This window comes from Hemicordylus capensis, chromosome 6, assembly GCF_027244095.1.
Source record: "Hemicordylus capensis ecotype Gifberg chromosome 6, rHemCap1.1.pri, whole genome shotgun sequence".
In the NCBI taxonomy this organism is placed as follows: Eukaryota; Metazoa; Chordata; class Lepidosauria; order Squamata; family Cordylidae; genus Hemicordylus; species Hemicordylus capensis.
The window spans coordinates 43,959,902-43,978,763 of record NC_069662.1 but is presented as its reverse complement, the minus strand read 5'-3'; the positions used below and the strand labels follow the sequence as shown (position 1 = coordinate 43,978,763).

Here is an 18,862-nt window from a genome sequence, read left to right as displayed (position 1 = left end):
AGGAAAATCAAAGGGCCTTTCCTCTCTGGCCTCCAGGGCTTCTCCAAAGACATCAAAGTCCCCAAGAGCCGGTACCTAGGATACATCAAAGATTACGAGGGAGCCACCTTGATGGAGTGTGAGCTGAACCCCCGGATCCCCTACACAGAGCTCTCGCATATCATCAAGAAGCAGAAGGAGGTAAGGCAGGGCAGAAGGGTGGGCGACATAACCAGTGCTCCCTGTAACAGGGATTCCCAGATGTTGTTGACTACAACTCCCAGAATCCCTAACCAAAGATCATTAGGAACATAGGAAGCTGCCAAATACTGAGTCAGACCATTGGTATTGTCTTCACAGATTGGCAATGGCTTCTCCAAGGTTGCAGGCAGGACTCTCTCTCAGCCCTATCTTGGAGAAGCCAGGGAGGGAACTTGGAACCTAGATGCTCTTCCCAGAGCGGCTCCAACCCCTGAGGGGAATATCTTCCAGTGCTCACACTTCTAGTCTCCCATTCAGATGCAGCCAGGGCAGACCCTGCTTAGCTAAGGGGACAAGGCATGCTTGCTACCACAAGACCAGCTCTCCTCTCTGTTGTAGCTGGGGATGCTGGGAGCTGTAGTCAGCAACATCTGGGAATCCCTGTTACAGGGAACACTGAACGTAACCGATGGGGTGATTTGGCCCCATTTTTTGTCTCATTAAGCTAGTAGTACTTCCTCTTTCTGCCGACAGACTACTACAACAAATACTTACATGCCGCTCTCCAACAAAAGTTCTCAAAGTGGTTCACACAGAAAAATAAGTAAGAAATAAGATGGTTTTCTGCTGCTGCCTCCGAGGACATCTCTGTGGGTTATCCTCTCCACATGGCTTGTAGGCAGAACTAGGCAAATTAGGTTGAAAGCCTTAAGAGCCTGGGGAGGATAGCCCCACCCAGTTCTTTTATTCCTGCGTTGGCTGCAGGCAGACCTCTCTCAGCGTTTTTTGTGAGTTCATTCCTTCTTCCTGCAGACCTTCTTTTCTTGTCTCTGCTCCCCTCTCCTCAGCTGTACCTCTCTTTTTGTTCGGCCTCTGTATGTGTGTGTGTGTGTGTGTGTGTGTGTGTGTGTGTGTATATATATATATACACACACACCCCCACCACCTTTTCCTTTCTGTTTGTTCCATCTCCCCCCACCCCGGTTTGTACTATCCTCCTTTCTATCTGTATGGAGCATGCTAAACGGACTAGGCACCTTCTGATGCCCAAAGCGAAAAATCAGCAAGGCCTCCCAAAGGCCATCCAGGCCACTAGAAAGCTGCCGAAAGAGGGCCCAAGGAGACTGAGGAGCATCTCCATTCTAGTGGGCCCAAGGAGACTGAGGAGCATCTCCATTCTAGTGGGCCCAAGGAGACTGAGGAGCATCTCCATTCTAGTGGGCCCAAGGAGACTGAGGAGCATCTCCATTCTAGTGGGCCCAAGGAGACTGAGGAGCATCTCCATTCTAGTGGGCCCAAGGAGACTGAGGAGCATCTCCATTCTAGTGGGCCCAAGGAGACTGAGGAGCATCTCCATTCTAGTGGGCCCAAGGAGACTGAGGAGAATGCCCAATTCCCTGCCGAGCCCGGTCTCCCACCACATGGCCGTGAGATCAGGAGCAGAGCAGCAGAAAGGAGGGATCCCAGACCGAGTGGCATGGACCAAGCTTTAGCCTTGTTTCTACCCCCAGTCGGCAGCACAGCCAGGGCTGAAACCGCAGAAGCCGCACTACCACCTCTGCCCACTCTTCCAAGCCGCATGGAACACATGGCTTCTCAGAACAACCCTGTACCGCCTCCGGCCGTCATTCCTTCTACCAGTGGCGTGTTGGGCGCAGGACAGGACAAGCTCCAGGCTGCCACCGTGCAGGGCCTAGGGGTACCCAGGGGTGCAGGACCCAGCCAGACTTTGTCCTCCAAGGCCTCCATGGGGTCCAGAACGGGAGATAACAGGCGCGCCTCTTCAGGCGCAAGCAGTCAGTGGGTGAGCTCGGCCCATACAGGGTCTTCTACTTTTCCTACTAATATTGGAGGGTCAGCGCTTTCCCAGCCCACTTCCGTACAGCAAACTTTGAATCAGATGCCCCAAGATATGCCCCCCTTACCTGGCCCTCTTGGTTTGAGGACATGTTAGCCCATTCCTTTGAGTGTTATGACCAGTTAAAAGCAAAAAAGAAGAAGAGGGCTAGAAGGGAACCATCTTCTTCCTCCTCCGCCTCAAGAGAGTCCAGCCCCTAAGAAGGCAAAGAAAAGGCGCAAACACGTTAGAAAATCTAAATCTTCTAAGCAAGGGGAAATAAGCATGCATTCCTCTGAACTCTCTGGCCCTGATTCTTCTGATCCTAAAAGGCTCACTCCCAGAGGCCCCCACCCCCCCAGTCGGCCCCCTCTGAATATGACCACAAACCCTCCCATCTAACCTGGGACCTATTGCCTGCTTGGACTTAGAGGTGATTCCAATTGATTACCCACAGAGGTCCCAGACCGGGACCCATCTGGAGACCTAGGGGCAGACCCACCTGATAGGGAAGAAGAGGAGTGGGCAGATGGGCAAGAACCAGATTATGTGCAATAATCCACATAGATTATTTCAGCTGCCTGATTTGCCCCCCTTATGAACAAGACGATACATACCTTGGGGCTTAACCCTCTGAGCTCAACCACTCTCTAAGAGGGTCTTGGTTTTTCTCAAAACCCAAACCTAATGATGTGGCGCTCCCATTACTACAACCATATGTGGAGGCAGTAAAACATGAGTGGAAACTTCTGGCCTCTAATAGGAAATCATTGGTGATAGCTAACAAATATTATCCCTTCCAGCAAGAGGCGGGGGAGATTTTCAATACCCCTCCCACATATGCACCAGTGGTGACTATGATTTCAGGAAACCACTAATGATAGCGTCCATAGAGCAGGTTCCAGCTGCTCAACAGGGCAGCAGCATCTACTCCATCGTATTTAGAATACCGAAAAAAGACAGCTCATTAAGGGTGCTGTAAGACCTAACATTCCTGAACAGCTGGGTGAAAAAGAAAATTCCTCATGGAATCCTTAAGATCAATACCCTTCAATATCTAGACTTCCTGACATTTATCTATCTAAAAGAAGCCTACTTACACATTCCAATGTACCTGGACAGCCATCACCCCCTGTGTTTTCAATATGCAGGGGCCCACTATCAATACAAGGCACTCCCTTTCGGCCTCTCTTCCACCAGCCACATCTTCACGAAGATCCTGTCTCCAGTAATCGGACATTGAGAAGTTGTGCTTATTTGGACAACCTCTTACTCAAATCTCCATCATTCCAGACAGCTCAGAGGGACATCTAGACTACCCTCCAGGTGCTCAGGGACCATGACTCTCTGGTCAACAAGGGAAAAAGCCAGCTCACAGCATCTCACCAACCCTTTCACTTAGGCGTTCTAATATACATGTCCTAGACCACAGACGTACTCTGAGGGAGGTGAGACAAGAACTTATACAGAAGATGCTCCCACTTCTCTCGTTGACCAGAATCCTGGGGCTGATGGTGGCAGCAATGGACTCCGTTCCATCTGCAGACACTGCAGTGGTTTCTCCTCCCTTTTCACCCAGATATTGCAGTAAGGGCCAACAAGCAAGTTGCCCTGACACCTCCTGTACTTCAGTCCCTACACTGGTGGTCCACACCACCCCATCTCACAGTGGGAAAGAAATTCCTGGTGGATCCCACCACCGATCGTCATAACTACGGATGCTGGCAAGTACAGGTGGGGCACCCACTGTCTTCACAGGTCAACTCAGGGTAAGTGATCAGAAGAAGAAAAACAGCACAGCATCAGCTGGCTCGAACGCATAGCGATCAGGATGGCCCTCCTGGCATTTCAAACCTGCATTCATCAACAGCTTGTGTTAGTCTGGATGGACAATACCACTCCGAAAGTGCACACCAGTCGCCAAGCGGGGACCAGGTCAAAGTCCCTACAAGCAGAAGCGACTCTTCTGTTCCTTTGGGCAGAGATGCATGTGACATCCATCACAGCCTATCATGTACAGGGAGTGTTGAACTCAGTAATGGACTGGCTCAGTCGGAAAGAACTCCTTCTAGGGGAGTGGGAGCTAAAACCGACAGTGTTCAACATCATCACCGCACACTTCGGCCACCCCTCAGTGGACTTATTTGCGATGCCTCTGAATGCAAAGACATGGAGGTTCTTCGTCAGGTTCCCCTGTCCTCAGGCAGAAGCTGCGGGCTCACTATTGGCCCCATGGCCAGACAGACTGCTATACGCATTCCTTCCAACTCCCCTCCTCAGCTGGGTCCTCCGGAGGATGACTCTTCTCAAAGCCCAAGTCATTCTAGTGGCCTCGGGGTCTGAAGTTCTCAGAGCTTAGCCACAGCAGACCATCTATGGCTTCCAGTCACAGAGGACCTCCTGCAGCAAGGTCCAGTATTGCACCCGGATCCAGGCTGGTTAAAGCTAGCCGCCTGAAATCTGAATGGCGCATACTAAAACAGCACGGGTTCTCTGGCAAGGTGCTGGACAATATATTGACCTCCAGACGCAACTCTATGAACAGGATATATCGATATACCTGGAGAGCTTTTCTCAGATGGTCGGCGAAACATTCAGTCCCAAAAGGGTCAGCCACAATGAAACACCTTCTCCAGTTCCTCCAGAATGGTCTGGACCAAGGATTGAAAGCAAACAGCTTAAAGCACTAGGCTGCCTCTCTGGTTGGCTTCAACCAGATTTTTTCAGGTTTTTTGCAAACAATCCTTGCTGAGACACCCACACCTCCAGTTGTGCCTCCAGGGGCACAACCTTACTATCGCCACCAGTAGTACACTATTTTCCTTCCTGGGAGTTACACATCGTCCTTGAGGCCCTCCAGTCTCCACCTTTCTAACCCATGAGGTAAACTCCACTGCGCCTACTCTCTTTAAAGCTAGCATTCCTCATGACAATTGCATCAGCCCGCAGGGTGTCAGAACTCCTCACCCTGTCTGTGCATAAGAACTTGGGCATTTTTTCTACATACTCAGTTCAGCTCCATTTTTTCGACCAAAGGTGTCCATGCCTTTCCATATTTCTCAGGATGTGATTCTCCCATCTTTCTGTACCATGCCGGTGTACCCGGCTGAGAAAGCTTGGCATAAGCTCGATGTCTGCAGATGCCTAAAGACTTACATAAAGCACACTGAACAGATTCTATCCACTGAGTCACTCTTTGTATCTTTCTTGCCTTGTACTATGGGTCAGCCAGTTACCCCCTCCACTATAGCCCAGTAGATAAAAGCTTGCATAGCCCTTGTATGTGAATCACAAAACCTTCAAGCACCTACGAGCATCTTCGCGCATTCCACCAGGGCTACAGCCACGCCAGCAGTGTTTTCCACTAACGCCCCAGTCCAAGACATCTGCAGAGCACCTGGAGAGTGCCCTCTACATTTACCAGACATTACAGATTGGACTCTCTCGCCTCTGTCCAGGTGGCATTTGGTAGGCGAGTACTCCAACAGGTGCTTCCTTCTGAGTAGGTGGGGGTCCCTCCCTCCCTATGGTTGTTGTAAGGGCTGTGGTATGTCCCCACAGAGATGACCTTGGAGGAAGCAGCAGCAGCAGAGAATGGAGCATTGGTTCACTTGCCATGAAGGTTTCTTCTCACTGCTGCATCCGAGGGCATCTTGGCCCACCCTTTGGCAACTGCACCTACTCTTCTGGACCTTGGGAGTTCGTTTGTTTTTCTGTTTTCTCCACTTCCGTGGGCACATATCCTCTGTCTATATCTTGCTCATACCTGCTGACAGTAAAACTCTTGCATTCTCAAGTTTTTTTCCTTCTGACCAAGTTATTTGTTTCAAGGATCTAGTGCACCTCTTGGCCTAAAAGAACTAGATGGGTCTATCCTCTCCAGGGTCTTAGGGCTTTCAACCTAACTAGCATAGTCCTGCCTTCGAGCCACGTGGAGAGGATCACCCACAGAGATGTCCTCGGATGCAGCAGCAAGAAGAAGCCTTCACAGTAAGTGAACCAATGCTCCATTCTCTGTCCCCAAAGGGCTACCCAACTTGGAAGGGGTACTCTCCCCATCAACACTTGGGAACTGTGCCTTAGCCAGTCTCCTTCACTTAAGAAGACTTGTCCTAGGCAGCGTATGTGACTGCCTGTATGACACATGCACCCCAGAGCTGAACCCACAGGGTTGATGTTCCAAGGAGTGTCAATTACTCTCTTCTCTCCACAGATCATCAAGAAGTTGATAGAGCGGAAACAGGCCCAGATCCGCAAGGTCTATCCTGGCCTCACTTGCTTCAAGGAGGGTGTTCGGCATATTCCGATCGAAAGCATTCCAGGCATCCGTGAGTCTGGCAGGGCTGTAACTGGGAAGTCTTTTGGAATGTTCCACGTACAGGAAGTGGGGAGGAATGGAAATGGAAGCCAAGGGTAGCTTAGGGTGTATGCCAAGTGAATGCGAATGATGCATTTTGGTAACAGTCTCCTGCATGACCTTGCAGGTGTCTAACCCCGCCTCATTTCTTTGGGAGCTAGGGATTGTAAGGACTAGAGTCTGGTTATTAAAGGAGTTTGGAGCGGTACCCCATAAAATGTCTTTAATTTTATTATACACACACACACCAATCCAAAAATGGCTCAGGCTGTTGACCATCAAAAATAAAACCATTTATAATATTAACATGAAACTCATTAAAAACCACCTAAATAGTACTAAAAGACAAGCTGAAAAAGTAGGTCTTTACGGCTCTTTTGGAAGCCTCCAAGGATGATGAACTACTTATTCCCATGGGGAGTGCATTGCACAAGGATGATGTGGTGGGATATCTGGCTGCAGACTTTTACAGGCCCCTGGCAGAAGATTGGCAGGGCCCTCTTTTGCCCGCCCACTCCGCCACCAGAATGATGTTGTGCATATCTCTTCTAAAGCAGTACCTAGGCTATTGCAGCTGCTTCCTCTTTGACCAGGGGTGTGCGGTGTGACAGAGACCACAAGGGCAGCCAATGGCGGAGGGCCTTTCTGACATTGTTGAACTCCAGCCAGTGCCTGCTCTAGGGTGGAGCTAACTGTGTTTCGCGGGGTGGTTCCAGCTAATAGTCACATGTGAAAACGGGGCAGTATTCTCCCTCCACCTGCTCACAAGTAGGGATGTGCACGGAACTGGGCGGGGGCGGCTTGAAGGGGTAGGGGGTAGGACCTTAAGGGCCAGGAAGGGTGCACTTACCCCACCCCCGCTGGCACTGGAGTTTTGTAAAATTTGGCTGGAAGTGGCCGGAAGTACCAGGTGTGCTCACGCGCCCAATACTTCTGGCTGAAGAAGAAGGGGAGGCAGGGAGGTATGCTGCCGCCCCAAGGGATTTTACAAAACTCCAGCACCATCGGGGAGGTAGGGGAGGGGTAAGTGAACCCCTCTCCACCCTTAAAGTTCTACCCCTTGCCGGACATTCGAACCGGCCAGTGTTCGAACCTGTTCGGAGGCCCGTAAAAGGGCCTCTGAACAGGTTCATGCACATCCCTACGCACAAGTAGCTAGAGACTCTGGGAAACATTCCCTTTGCCTCTGCAGTGTGCAGCAATGTGTGTGTCTGTGTGTTGTTGTTTTGTCTGTACCAGAGCATAGGACTAGATTGCAAAGGCTTATGTGGGTGGACTTGGTGTGCCTTTGGGTGGGTGGGGTTGGACTAGGTGGCCTCTTAATTATTTCTCCGCTCCCAAGATCTCAGCTCACCACTAGATCTGTTGTTTAAGCAATTGTAACATTTCCCTCCACTCCCTTATATATTTTAGGCACAAACTAGGCAAATACACTTATCATGTGATTGGGGTCTGCATACTTGATTTTTCAAATATAAAAAGCAGCTGTGTGAGGTAGGGGACCTTTAACCCTTCCCCCCTCTCCACAGCCCTGACCTCGAGGGGGGCCCCCCTAGTTGCTATTTGCAAGGGGAAAAGCTTATGTTGGTGCCAGTGGGGTGCAAAATAACAACTGCAAGGGCTCTATACAGATTGGAACCATGTTGGGGTAGGTATGTTGTTGATGTTTGGGCTTTGTCTCTTCCTTTTTTGAGCATTTGCAACATATGCTGTGCTTATTTGAGCTTAATTTTAGCCTGAGCTCTGCCTCCAAGCTTCTTTTCAGTACCAGGCTTTAGCCAGAGAAGCACTGAAAGAGTATGTTTGAGCCTGTGCAGAGTGCCTTTCCTGTGGGCACTAATTGCAATCACCCCTCAGTTAGGAAGGGAGCCTTGTCTGTACCAAAGGAGGTGATATCTAGGCAGGCGTGAGCCAATCTTTTTACAAATTAGTAATTAGTATCAGCATTGTGGGAACTGCCTTTTTCTTATGACTTGGCCCTGGCTTGTTGGTTTTTTTGTTTTGGAACAGTATGTGACTCTTCCTCTCTTCTAGGGGAGACGGGATGGAAGCCTCTGGGAAAGGAGAAAGGGTGAGCAACAAGACTTGGACCTACCTTAGAGAGCTTTTTGAAGATTACTGATCTAAAGCAAATGAGGCCCTTTCAATATGATAAAGGCAGGCTGCACAGCTTCAGTCCTCCTTGCAGACATTGGCCTACAACTCCCATCATCCCTGACTATCGACCACTGTGGCTGGGGAAGATGGGAGTTGTAGTCCAGCAACAGCTGGAGGATTGAAGTTAAGTGCATAAGAACAGCCCTGCTGGATATGACTAATATTTATATACTGCTTTTGTTAGCAGGAGTGGATCAGGCCCAAGGCCTATCTAGTCCAGCATCCTGTTTCACACAGTGGCCCACCAGATGCCTCTGGGCTGGAAAGTCCACAGGCAAGAGCTGAGGCCACACCTTCTCTCCTGCTATTGTTCCCCTGCAACTGGTATTTAGAAGCATCTTGCCTTTGAGGCTGGAGGTGGCCTATAGCCACCAAAAGTTGTGCATCCTTGCTCTAAAGCACTATATGAAAACTTAGTTGTTATTGATGATGATGTGTTTTTTAAGTGAGGGGGAGGGAATGACTAGAACAAATGGCCTTCAAAAAAGAGACATCACATGATGAGGACAGGCCTATACCTCAAAGAGCCAGCTATTTCTTAAAATACTCTAGGCTATGCAATGAATAATTTATATGCCACTTTTCAACAAAAGTTCCCAAAGCAGTTTACATAGATATACATACATTAAAATGCCTCCCTGTCCCCAAAGGGCTCACAATCTAAAAAAAACAAACCCATAAGAGATCCCAGCAGCAGCCACTGGAGGGGATGCTGTGCTGGGGGTGGATAGGGCCAGTTGCTCTCCCTCTGCTAAGATGTACTGTGGTGCACTGTAGGAGTATGGTGGACTGTAGGAGGTGTACTAAACTTTCCCCTTATAAAGATTTGCCTTCCAAAGAACATTATCTCCTCTCTGGCAGCCTATTTGCCTTTTGGATCATCCATGTCTCTCTGTAAGCTACATTGTAGATTTTTAAAATGGCAATTGGCAAGATTTCTCCTCTGCTTGACTGAAAAAGGAAATTGGAGGCCTTATTGGATGTATGTGAAAATATAGCCAAGCAACGTAGCTTTTGTGACTGATGATGTGGACTTGGTTTCTGTCTTGCAGGAAAGAGCTCAAGGATCCCGACCAGTTGTATACCACCTTGAAAAATCTCCTAGCACAAATCAAGGTGACTTGACTGGGAAAGCAAGGGGGTTACTCCAGTTGGGATAACAGAGCAAGAGTCACAAGAGGGTGTTGGTTTCTCTGTTTCTCCCAAGTCTAATGGGAAAGGCCATGCACAACCTGACCTCAAAATATGTTGGGAACGTTTTACCAGGGAGAGTAAAATAACACTAATCATGATTCACAATGTGATGTGTAAGATTTTGGGAAACACAGAACTCTTCCTTTGGCTGGATGTTTAAAAAATAAAGTGTAAAAGGATGAAAAAATGTTCATTGAGGCCATGCTCTCTGTTAAAAAAATGCCACCCCCCTTTTAAAAGTTCCTTCTTCATCTCATGAAATTTGACTTTAGGCTCACATCTAATAAAAGTACTGTTTTATTCTCCTAGTTTAGAGAACTGTTGTTTTTTACCAGCTAATATGCTATCTTTCTCCCACCTTCCAGACCCACCCCAGTGCCTGGCCGTTCATGGAACCAGTTAAGAAATCTGAGGCTCCTGATTACTATGAGATCATCCGTTTTCCCATTGGTAGGTGGATGGATTTGGCTGGGAAAGGAATAAACTTTTCTAAGTTAAAGTAGGAGGCGAAGTATGTATGTGCCTGATGCAAAAGTCATAATGTCTGTGCCTGATGGATGTCTAAACTCGTGGAAATTAGTTTACTCTAGGGTTGCAATTGTGCTAGAGTCAAATAACATAATTGTTAGAACAGTAGCCGCGGCAACCGTCAGATTGGGATGGAGCCATAGCTCAGTGGTAAAACTGCACGCAGAAGGTCTCAGGTTCAGTCCCTGGCATCTCCAGGTAAAGGTGAGAAAGACCTTTGTCTGAAACTCTGGAGAACTGCTGCCAATCAGTGTAGACAGTACTAAGTCAGTGGTCTGACTCAGTATAAGGCAGCTTCCAATTATTCCTAAGAGAGCTGTGGGTTTAGTTTTGTTGTTTTCAAAATAGAAGGTTTCTAGCTGTCAGTGCAAAGAGGAACCTTGAAGTGTAGTTTCATATTTGACATCCTTGAATTTTGAAAGCAGTATCAGATCTGAGACATCCAGCTGCATTTATGAGGACAAAGGCAAATGGCTGTAAACCTTCCTAAAAGGGCTTTGCTATCCCACACATTTTTCTTCTGATCATCTCTGTCCCCCACCACCCCCTGGCTGTCATACACAAGCTGTTGCAGTTCTGACGGGTTTAGGCACAACAGTTTTGTGACGAACTATGAAGACAGCAAGGGGGTGTGGGTGTGTTTTCACACTTGTGCAACATTTTGCACTAATGGCATTCTCCCCCCCTCTCTCCCCCTCCCCCCTTTTCACTCCCACTCCTTTCACAGACCTCAAGACAATGACGGAGCGTCTCAAGAACCGCTACTACGTCACCAAGAAGCTGTTCATCGCTGACTTGCAACGCATTATCACCAACTGCCGCGAGTACAACCCACCCGAGAGTGATTACTGCAAGTGCGCCAACACCCTGGAAAAGTTCTTCTACTTCAAGCTCAAGGAAGGGGGGCTCATCGACAAGTAGGAAGCAGCTGCTGGCCGCCTGGGATTTTCACCTCTGTCCTTCCATCTTGTTGAAACTCCTCTGACTTTGTGAACAGCTGGACTTTTCGTCGCTGCCTTTCACTGCGTATCACGCACAAACCAGATGTGGGGGCTGGACACGAAAGGTTTCCCATGATTGGGGGGGGGAACACAGGGCAGATGCCGCCTCCCCACCCCTCAACAGATTGGGATCTTCTGTTGTATCCCTGTTTCATTTCTGAGCCTTATTACACCAACCAGTGGGTCTTCCTTTCCAAAACCAAGTAACTGGGAGTACTCTGGGAACTTATCCGCCCCCCCCCCCCACACACACACACTCCGAAAAGGATTGTGAATTATTATGTTCACTCCCAAGATCTAACAAGGGGCCTGTGGCAGCCCCTCCCCCTCCCATTTTTCCTTTTATGTTGGTGGGTTTTCTGTAGAACTTGGGAGTTTTGCCTCCCTGCACTCCATCCTGGCTTTAAGTTACAGCCATTTCCTTTTGACATGTGAATGTAGAAATGGAGCAGCTGAGGAAACAGAAGAGGATGATGGCAGAAGGGTGGTGGTGGGTTTTCCGGCTCAGGCCACAGTGGATTCTCCCTTTAGTCTTTCCCAAGGAAGAAAGAGTCTTTGATGGGATTGCTTTGAAGCCGTCCCTTCCTCTCGGCCAGTTCACCACTGCCCGTTGGCGCACCACTTCAGTGCTGCACTTCCAGCGGAGAACTGTGGCGCCTTAGGCTAAGCTGCAGCTCGCTGCAAGAGGCGGACAAGTGGTGGAGAAGGGAGAGGAAAGAGAAGACAGCAGCCTCACTTCTTTCCCTTTGCCTACCTCACCAGGTCTATCCAGTTGCCAACCTCTGGCTGTGGCTCTTGCAAAATGCCTGGTGCCAGACTGCCCTCTCCTCTCCTGCAGAGCAGTCATGAGCTGAGGGCTCCTCCTTTGCATTCCACACCTGAATGATCAAGTTTGTGCCCAGGACACGCTGCTTTGCTGCCTGTTCTCCCTCCCCATACCACAAAGTCTAAGTTATTCCTGATTACTTTCTTTCCCTCGCTACTTTCCTCTTGCATTTATTAAACCTCACAGCCTGTCAGATACAAAGCTTATTTTCTCTGTACTTAGAACTATCACTCCTTTCTGCCCAGACTTGCTAGGCCTTGCTCTCTTCAGGTTTCACTCTGGCTTGGAGTGCCTCAGTGGTTTCTCTCTCTAGTCCCCTTCATACATCTGTGAGGGTCTGCCATGTTGATTATTCTTCTTGCCTTGAAGGAGATGGGTTTTTCTCCATTCAAGGGCAGCCAGTTTTGCTGCTAACCAGATATTTAATGGACTTGTCATGATGTTTGATTATTTCCATTAGGTTACCCAGGTCTCTCTCTCACACCTCAGTCTTCTGAAATTCTTGTAGTTTGGGGGAATCGTTAATATCTGCATCATCATGTGGAAAAACATGCACAACTAATTGTTTTTCTCCAGTTTTGAAAGCAAACGGTCTCTTTATCTGCACCTGGTTTTATCTCTTTTTCTCCCTGTGAGGATACAATCATGAGATCATTTAACCCCATGGCAAGCATTTGCAGGCTTGTGTGTCAGGCATGGGTGGAAATAGGCAAGTGAAGCCCGCTAGATGGTAATGAATTTATTGGTGGCCTGTTTTGGATGGGGCGGTGTTCGGTGTCCTCCAGCACTGACTGACATATAGTTTTAGGGGAAGGCTCCTTGCTCCTCTCTTTCCTTCCCTCTTGATTCCAGTGAGCAATTTCAGTAAGTATGGAGAAGAGAGCTGGAAAAGGAGGGTTGGCAGTTCAGTGATATTCATTTGGTTGCCCAATCACTAGTGTAAATTCTGCTTTGCTTTGTTCTGTGCCTGTTAGGTTTGTCTAGGGCAGGCCTGCTCAACTTAGGCCCCCCAGCTGTTTTTGGACTACAACTCCCATAAGCTCCAGCCACAGGGGCCAATAGCCAAGGATTATGGGAGTTGTAGGCCAACATCTGCAGGAGGGCCGAAGTTGAGCAGGCCTGGTCTAGGGGAACCTCTGGAAGTCATATTTCGTTTAGGGCTGCGTGTGTTTCATAATACCTTGTCAGAGGTTCAGAACAAAACGTTACCTCACATTGCTGCCCAATTATTTGGCAATGTCCACCAAAGCTGAGCACTTCTCCTCAGCCACAAAGTCTGAAGAATCCTCTGTGGGAACTTGATTACAGGAGGGTTATTTGTCCTCTACACCTCTGAGGAACCTTGTAATAGGGGAGTGTTGAGAGGGAGGGAAGCATTTGAGTGACATCCCACCTCTTAAGTGACTGTTGCCTTATCTCCACCACATCTGTGTGCTTAACCTGTATGATTGCAGGGTTTGACTCTGCTCTTCTGGGCCTTTCAATAATGTTGCCATTCCATTTTTTTAATGCATTAAAAAAATAATAAAAAAAGAACATGTCTGAAATAGAAAAGTGCATTGCTTACTGTTAATATAGCACTGTAGGTGGGTTTGCTGCCGTGGTGCCTCCGAGATTGGCTATACATTAGGAAAAGATCACACACACGTGCAAACAGCCTCCACGTTTTCAAGTAGTCTAGTCCAGGGATTCTCAACATTGGGTCCCCAGATGTTATTGAACTTCAACTCCCCTAATCCCCAGCTCCAGTGGCCTTTGGTTGGGGATTATGGGAGTTGAAGTTGACTTTGGAAAAGAGGCGACTAAGGGGAGACATGATCGAGGTGTATAAAATTATGCATGGAGTGGAGAGAGTAGACAGAGACATTTTTTTTCTCCCTATCTCACAATAGAACCAGGGGCCATCCTATTAAACTGAAGGTTGGAAAATTTAGGACCAACAAGAGGAAGTACTTTTTCACACAGTGCATAATCAATTGATGGAATTCTTTGCCATGGGATGTGGTCATGGCCATCAGCTTGGATGGCTTTAAAAGAGACTTAGACAGATTCATGGAGGACAGATCTATCAACAGTTACTAGTCTGATCACTGTGGGCCAACTCCAGCCTCAGAGGCACGATGCCTCTCAATACCAGTTGCAGGGGAGCAACAGCAGGAGAAGGGGCATGCCCTCACCTCTTGCCAGTGGGCTTCTCGGAGGCATCTGGTGGGCCACTGTGTGAAACAGGATGCTGGACTAGATGGGCCTTGTGCCTGATCTAGCAGGGCTGTTCTTATGTTCTTAAGGTCTGATTTCATGCCCAGAACCCATATACCCAGAGAAGAAGAAAGTCAAATGATACAGTAGCAAGCATGAATTGTCCCCTTTGCTAAGCAGGGCCTATGTTGGTTTGCATTTGGATAGATCACTTCATGAGAGCACTGTCTGCTGTAAGATAGATGGATGGAGCTGTAGCTCAGTGATAGAGCTCGGCTTGGCATGCAAAAGGTCCCAGATTCAGAGCCTCCAGGTAGAGCTGGAAAAGACTTCTGCCTGAAACCTCCGAGAGCTTCTGCCACTCACTGGAGACAATACTGAGCTAGATTAACCAGTGGTCTTGAGTGTTGTTCCACCCTTGGATCTTTTTCATACTGGCCTCTCTATATGTTCCCCAAAGGAACAAGACTAGAATGAGTTCTGCAACAGTGTAAGAATAATGTGATTTTCCAGCCTCCGCATAGTCAGCTGCCTGTCATAATGACTGTAGTCCACGGGTGTTTCCTCATAGGTCTCATGATGGAAACTGCTATGCAAATGGCTATAACAGAATGCCTCAAATACGGGAACCAACAGAGCTGTAGCGAGGGACAGAAGAAGAGGAGCCACTCTTGACATGTGCAGAGTGCCTTTTTTCTATCTAAATTATCTAATATTTTAAAACACATCTGAGATCAGCTTTTAATTTCATAAGTGGGAGGGTATGAAGCTCAAACCCGCCTAGACGAATTAACACCTTTGAGAGGCCGTGCTTTCTAATTCCAGCTTTGTATATGACAGCTGGACTCCCTCGGTGGGGAGGGAAACGCACTCTGCACATGTTCACCGGCCCCTCCAGGGGGCACTGAGAGGGCGGTGGAATGTATGTGAGGAGGGCGCCAAGTTTTGAGCAGAATAGGAAATTAATGGTGGGAGTTGGGGTGCAGGGGCACCGCGTGGGTAGGACATATCGGGAATATGCCCTGTGGGCCAGTCCGAGCCTGAGAGCCTCTCTGTCTCTGTCCTGGAATTTTGGCAACATAAAGTTAATACGGAAGTATGCTGCTAAATGTTAGCAATGCTACCTACAGGATTTGTCATCCCCAGAGGTTTTTCCCCCCCAATTTCTTTCAAATATATATGTATATATACTCGGACTAGGGATAAACTTGTTTTGTGGCTTGTATAGCAGGTGCTTTCCTTAACTTTTTCTTGTGTGGAAGAAAGGCCTGGTACTGGACTCTCCCCAGGGCAATGCTCATGCTGGCCAGGGTTGTATCTTATATTGGCCTGGATTTGGACAATTTTTACCTCAGCTACTCTAATCTATCCCTGCTGGCTAAATAAGTAATAATCTGCAGTACTGTTTGTGCATACATTCATGATTAAGCAGACAAAACACTCAAGTAGTCCTTGCTCCTTATTTTCACCCTTTTATTTATTTATTTTACATTTTATATCCCACTCTTCCTCCAAGGAGCCCAGAGTGGTGCACTACATACTCGAGTTTCTCCTCACAACAGCCCTGTGAAGTAGGTTAGGCTGAGAGAGAAGTGACTGGCCCAGAGTCACCCAGCTAGTTTCATGGCTGAATGGGGATTTGAACTCAGGTCTCCCCGGTTCTAGTCCAGCACTCTAACCACTACACCATGCTGACTATCTTAAAAATAGTCCCTACCTATGCCTGTAAATTTGACTCAGTTAAGTCAAAATAATCATACTGAAAAATAAACTGAACATTATACTGCATTAAGGAATTAAAATGTACTGCATTTTTGCCCTGGATTCTACAGGCACTGCATGTTTTGCACTCGATACATTGCCATCCCCTAAGGCCTTCACATTTGCTGTCAACTCCAGAACAATTTAAAACATAATGGAAGTCCTATAAAAAGGCAATACTTATAGATTAGGTTTATTTCATGCTCTAGAAAACCAGAAGCTCTCTGACATTTAACAGTAGAGCAGCATCAGTGCTGACTATTCTCAAAGTTCACTTTTCTTCCCTCTCAATGACACCAGAGCACTGTTCCCTCTAACAGGGATTCCCAGATGCTGTTCACTACCACTCCCAGCATTCTCCGCTGCAGTTGCATTTGGCTGGGGATTCTGGGAGCTGTAGTCAACAACATCTGAGAATCTCTGTTAGAGATTTGCTTACTTTTGGAAATGATTCTTTCCCCCCTCACCCTTCCCCACTCAGTCAGTCACAGCCACCAGCAGAATCACAGACACAGAGTGATTTTATGCCTGATATCTCCCCATTTCACACACCCCATTGCCCCATATATGCATGCATCCCCCAACATTTTTGCTTACTTTCTGAAATTCTTTCTCCCCTCTTCCTCACTCAATCACAGCCACCAGCAGAATCACACACAGAGACTGATTTTATGCCTGATATCGCCCCATTTCTGAGAGAGTCACTTCTCTCTCAGCCTAACCTACTTCACAGGGTTGTTGTGTGGAGAAACTTGAGTACGTAGTACACCGCTCTGGGCTCCTTGGAGCAAGAGCAGGATATAAAATGTAAAATAAATAAATAAAAATTCACATCCCCCAAGAATTTCAGGAAGTAAGCAAAAAAAAACCCCACATCTTTCTAATGTTTTTATTAGTAAGGAGAGGGACCAGGTTCCCAATCCCAGCACTTGGGAGACATGACTGGAGGCTGAAATCATTTATTTCTGCAGTTAATAATAGCAGCGATTTGGAGGCGCCACGTTCAAATTAAGCAACTACTTTGACTTGACTCAGAGGAGGGCAGCAAGGAGAATGAATGAAAGGAAGCCCGCTGCCCTGAGTCACTCAATGGACTCTCTGAGCAGCACAGCAGCAACCTGCTGGATGCAGAGATTCCCTGCCCTCTGCAAGAGAGACAGTCAGGTGCTGGTGAAACGGAGGAAGGAGGGGGCCGGGCTCAGGCAGGCTGGAGGAGGTGCCGACATTCTCAGAAGCAGCCATCCGTCTTATTACTAGCATTCCAAATAGGACTAAGGGCTCAAGTCCCGGCTCATAGAAAAACGTGTCAGACAGTCCTTTCCACAGAGATAAAAATCAAGAAAAGAACTCTATGTGTTCCGGACGCTGGCAACTTTGCCTCCAAAGGGCCGGCTTTGGCTTTCTACCTAGGGGCATAGGCTGGGCCCCCATTGGCTCGAAGGAGAGCCGCCTAGCAGATACTCGGCTGGCTATTGGCTAAAGCGCGCGGGAGAGGACGGTTCCTTAGAACGTTGGCTTTGTTTTCGCTTCCCAGCGGGGCCTTGTGATGGCGCTACGGTGGTGCTTGCTTCTCTTAGCTGTAGCTGGAGCGTCCGGTTCCCGGTGGGAATCGATCGTCGGTTTGCAGCCAGAGGCGGAGGAAGCGCAGCAGGCAGCAGCGGTGCGGGATCTGTTGGAGCGATTGGTGGGCCTGCGGGCTGCCTCCGCCTTCTTGGTATCGGTCAACCGGTCTTTGGCCGGGCCCGGTGGGCTCGACACCTACCGGCTGAGCTCTGAGACGCAGCCAGGAGTTGTGGTCGTGACCGGCTCCAGCGGAGTAGCCGCCGCCTCAGGGATTTACCACTACCTGAAGGACTTCTGCGGTTGCCACGTCTCCTGGTCTGGGACACAGCTCCGACTACCGGACAGTCTGCCGCCGGTACCCACAGAGATCAGCGTCACCAGCCCCAACAGGTGATTCGATGGTGGAGTAGGAGGAAAGCAAAGGATTTTGCTGCATGTATTTGCTGCTAAACAGCGGCATATCCGGTCTTAACTTGTCTCATAGGAAGTTAAAAAAAAAAAAAAAAGTACTGAGCATGTCCAAAAAGCAGACCACGCAAGTTTGCTACTTTGTTAACGGACTGAAATGCTGAGCCTTTAGGCAGTTCTGTATTGAGCAGAAATCCAACAGCTGCAGCTGTTCTTGGCATGTGGATACAGGGATTGGGAAAGTTGAACCTGTTGAATTTCTGACTGTCAGGCATCTGTTTAAGGCAGGGCTGCTCAACTTTGGCCCTCATGCAGATGTTGGCCTCCAACTCGCTCCCACAACCCCTGGCTGTTGGCCAATGTGGCTGGGGATTATGGGAGTTGTAATCTAAAAACTGCTGGAGGGCCTAAATTGAGCAGGTCTGTTTTAAGGTCTTGTCTATCAACACAGTGGCAGCCTAGCTCCAGGCATGCTGACGGGGTGTGCGGCTTTTTGGGGATGTATGCCGCCCCAGCAGGAAGCTAGAGGGGGTGGCGGAGAGCCCCTGCTCTCCTTTTCCTGAAAGCTCCCTTCCCAATTTCCCTAAAAGTGCTCGAACTGTGCTTTGAGCCCATATATAAACTGCACCGCTTCGGGATCCAGGGGGATTGTGTGTCTGAGTGCTCCGGCTCCTGAATCAAATCCTCCTCCTTTCCAATTCATAGCTCAGGCCTTTTGCATGAAGCCTTTAACAACCTCGTAGTCCTTGCCTCTGTGGAAATGATGGCTAAGCTAAGCACATGCAACTGCTTTGGTTTGTACTCAACCCTTGAGTCACCACTTCTGTGGTTCTCTCTCCCATCCCCTCTCC

General features: G+C 48.4%; 2 protein-coding genes across 3 annotated transcripts in view; both read left to right on the top strand.

The window, feature by feature from the left end:
* KAT2A (lysine acetyltransferase 2A) overlaps positions 1-13,634 on the top strand; it is a 41,077-nt gene extending 27,443 nt beyond the window's left edge. Inside the window, exons 13-18 of the mRNA XM_053262100.1 lie at positions 37-180; positions 6,231-6,345; positions 8,409-8,445; positions 9,584-9,647; positions 10,091-10,175; positions 10,981-13,634. Of these exons, the coding sequence (XP_053118075.1) occupies positions 37-180; positions 6,231-6,345; positions 8,409-8,445; positions 9,584-9,647; positions 10,091-10,175; positions 10,981-11,174 (639 nt within the window). The 3' untranslated portion in view covers positions 11,175-13,634. The remainder of the gene's footprint in view (positions 1-36; positions 181-6,230; positions 6,346-8,408; positions 8,446-9,583; positions 9,648-10,090; positions 10,176-10,980) is intronic.
* A 3,508-nt stretch (positions 13,635-17,142) lies between these two features.
* The window catches only part of NAGLU (N-acetyl-alpha-glucosaminidase), a 36,553-nt gene continuing 34,833 nt past the window's right edge, over positions 17,143-18,862 (top strand). For both annotated transcript variants that reach the window (XR_008310437.1, XM_053265710.1), the window contains exon 1: positions 17,143-17,993. Coding sequence is in view for 1 of the 2 variants with exons in the window: in XM_053265710.1 (XP_053121685.1) it covers positions 17,587-17,993 (407 nt within the window). In the remaining variant the exon portion in view is untranslated. The remainder of the gene's footprint in view (positions 17,994-18,862) is intronic.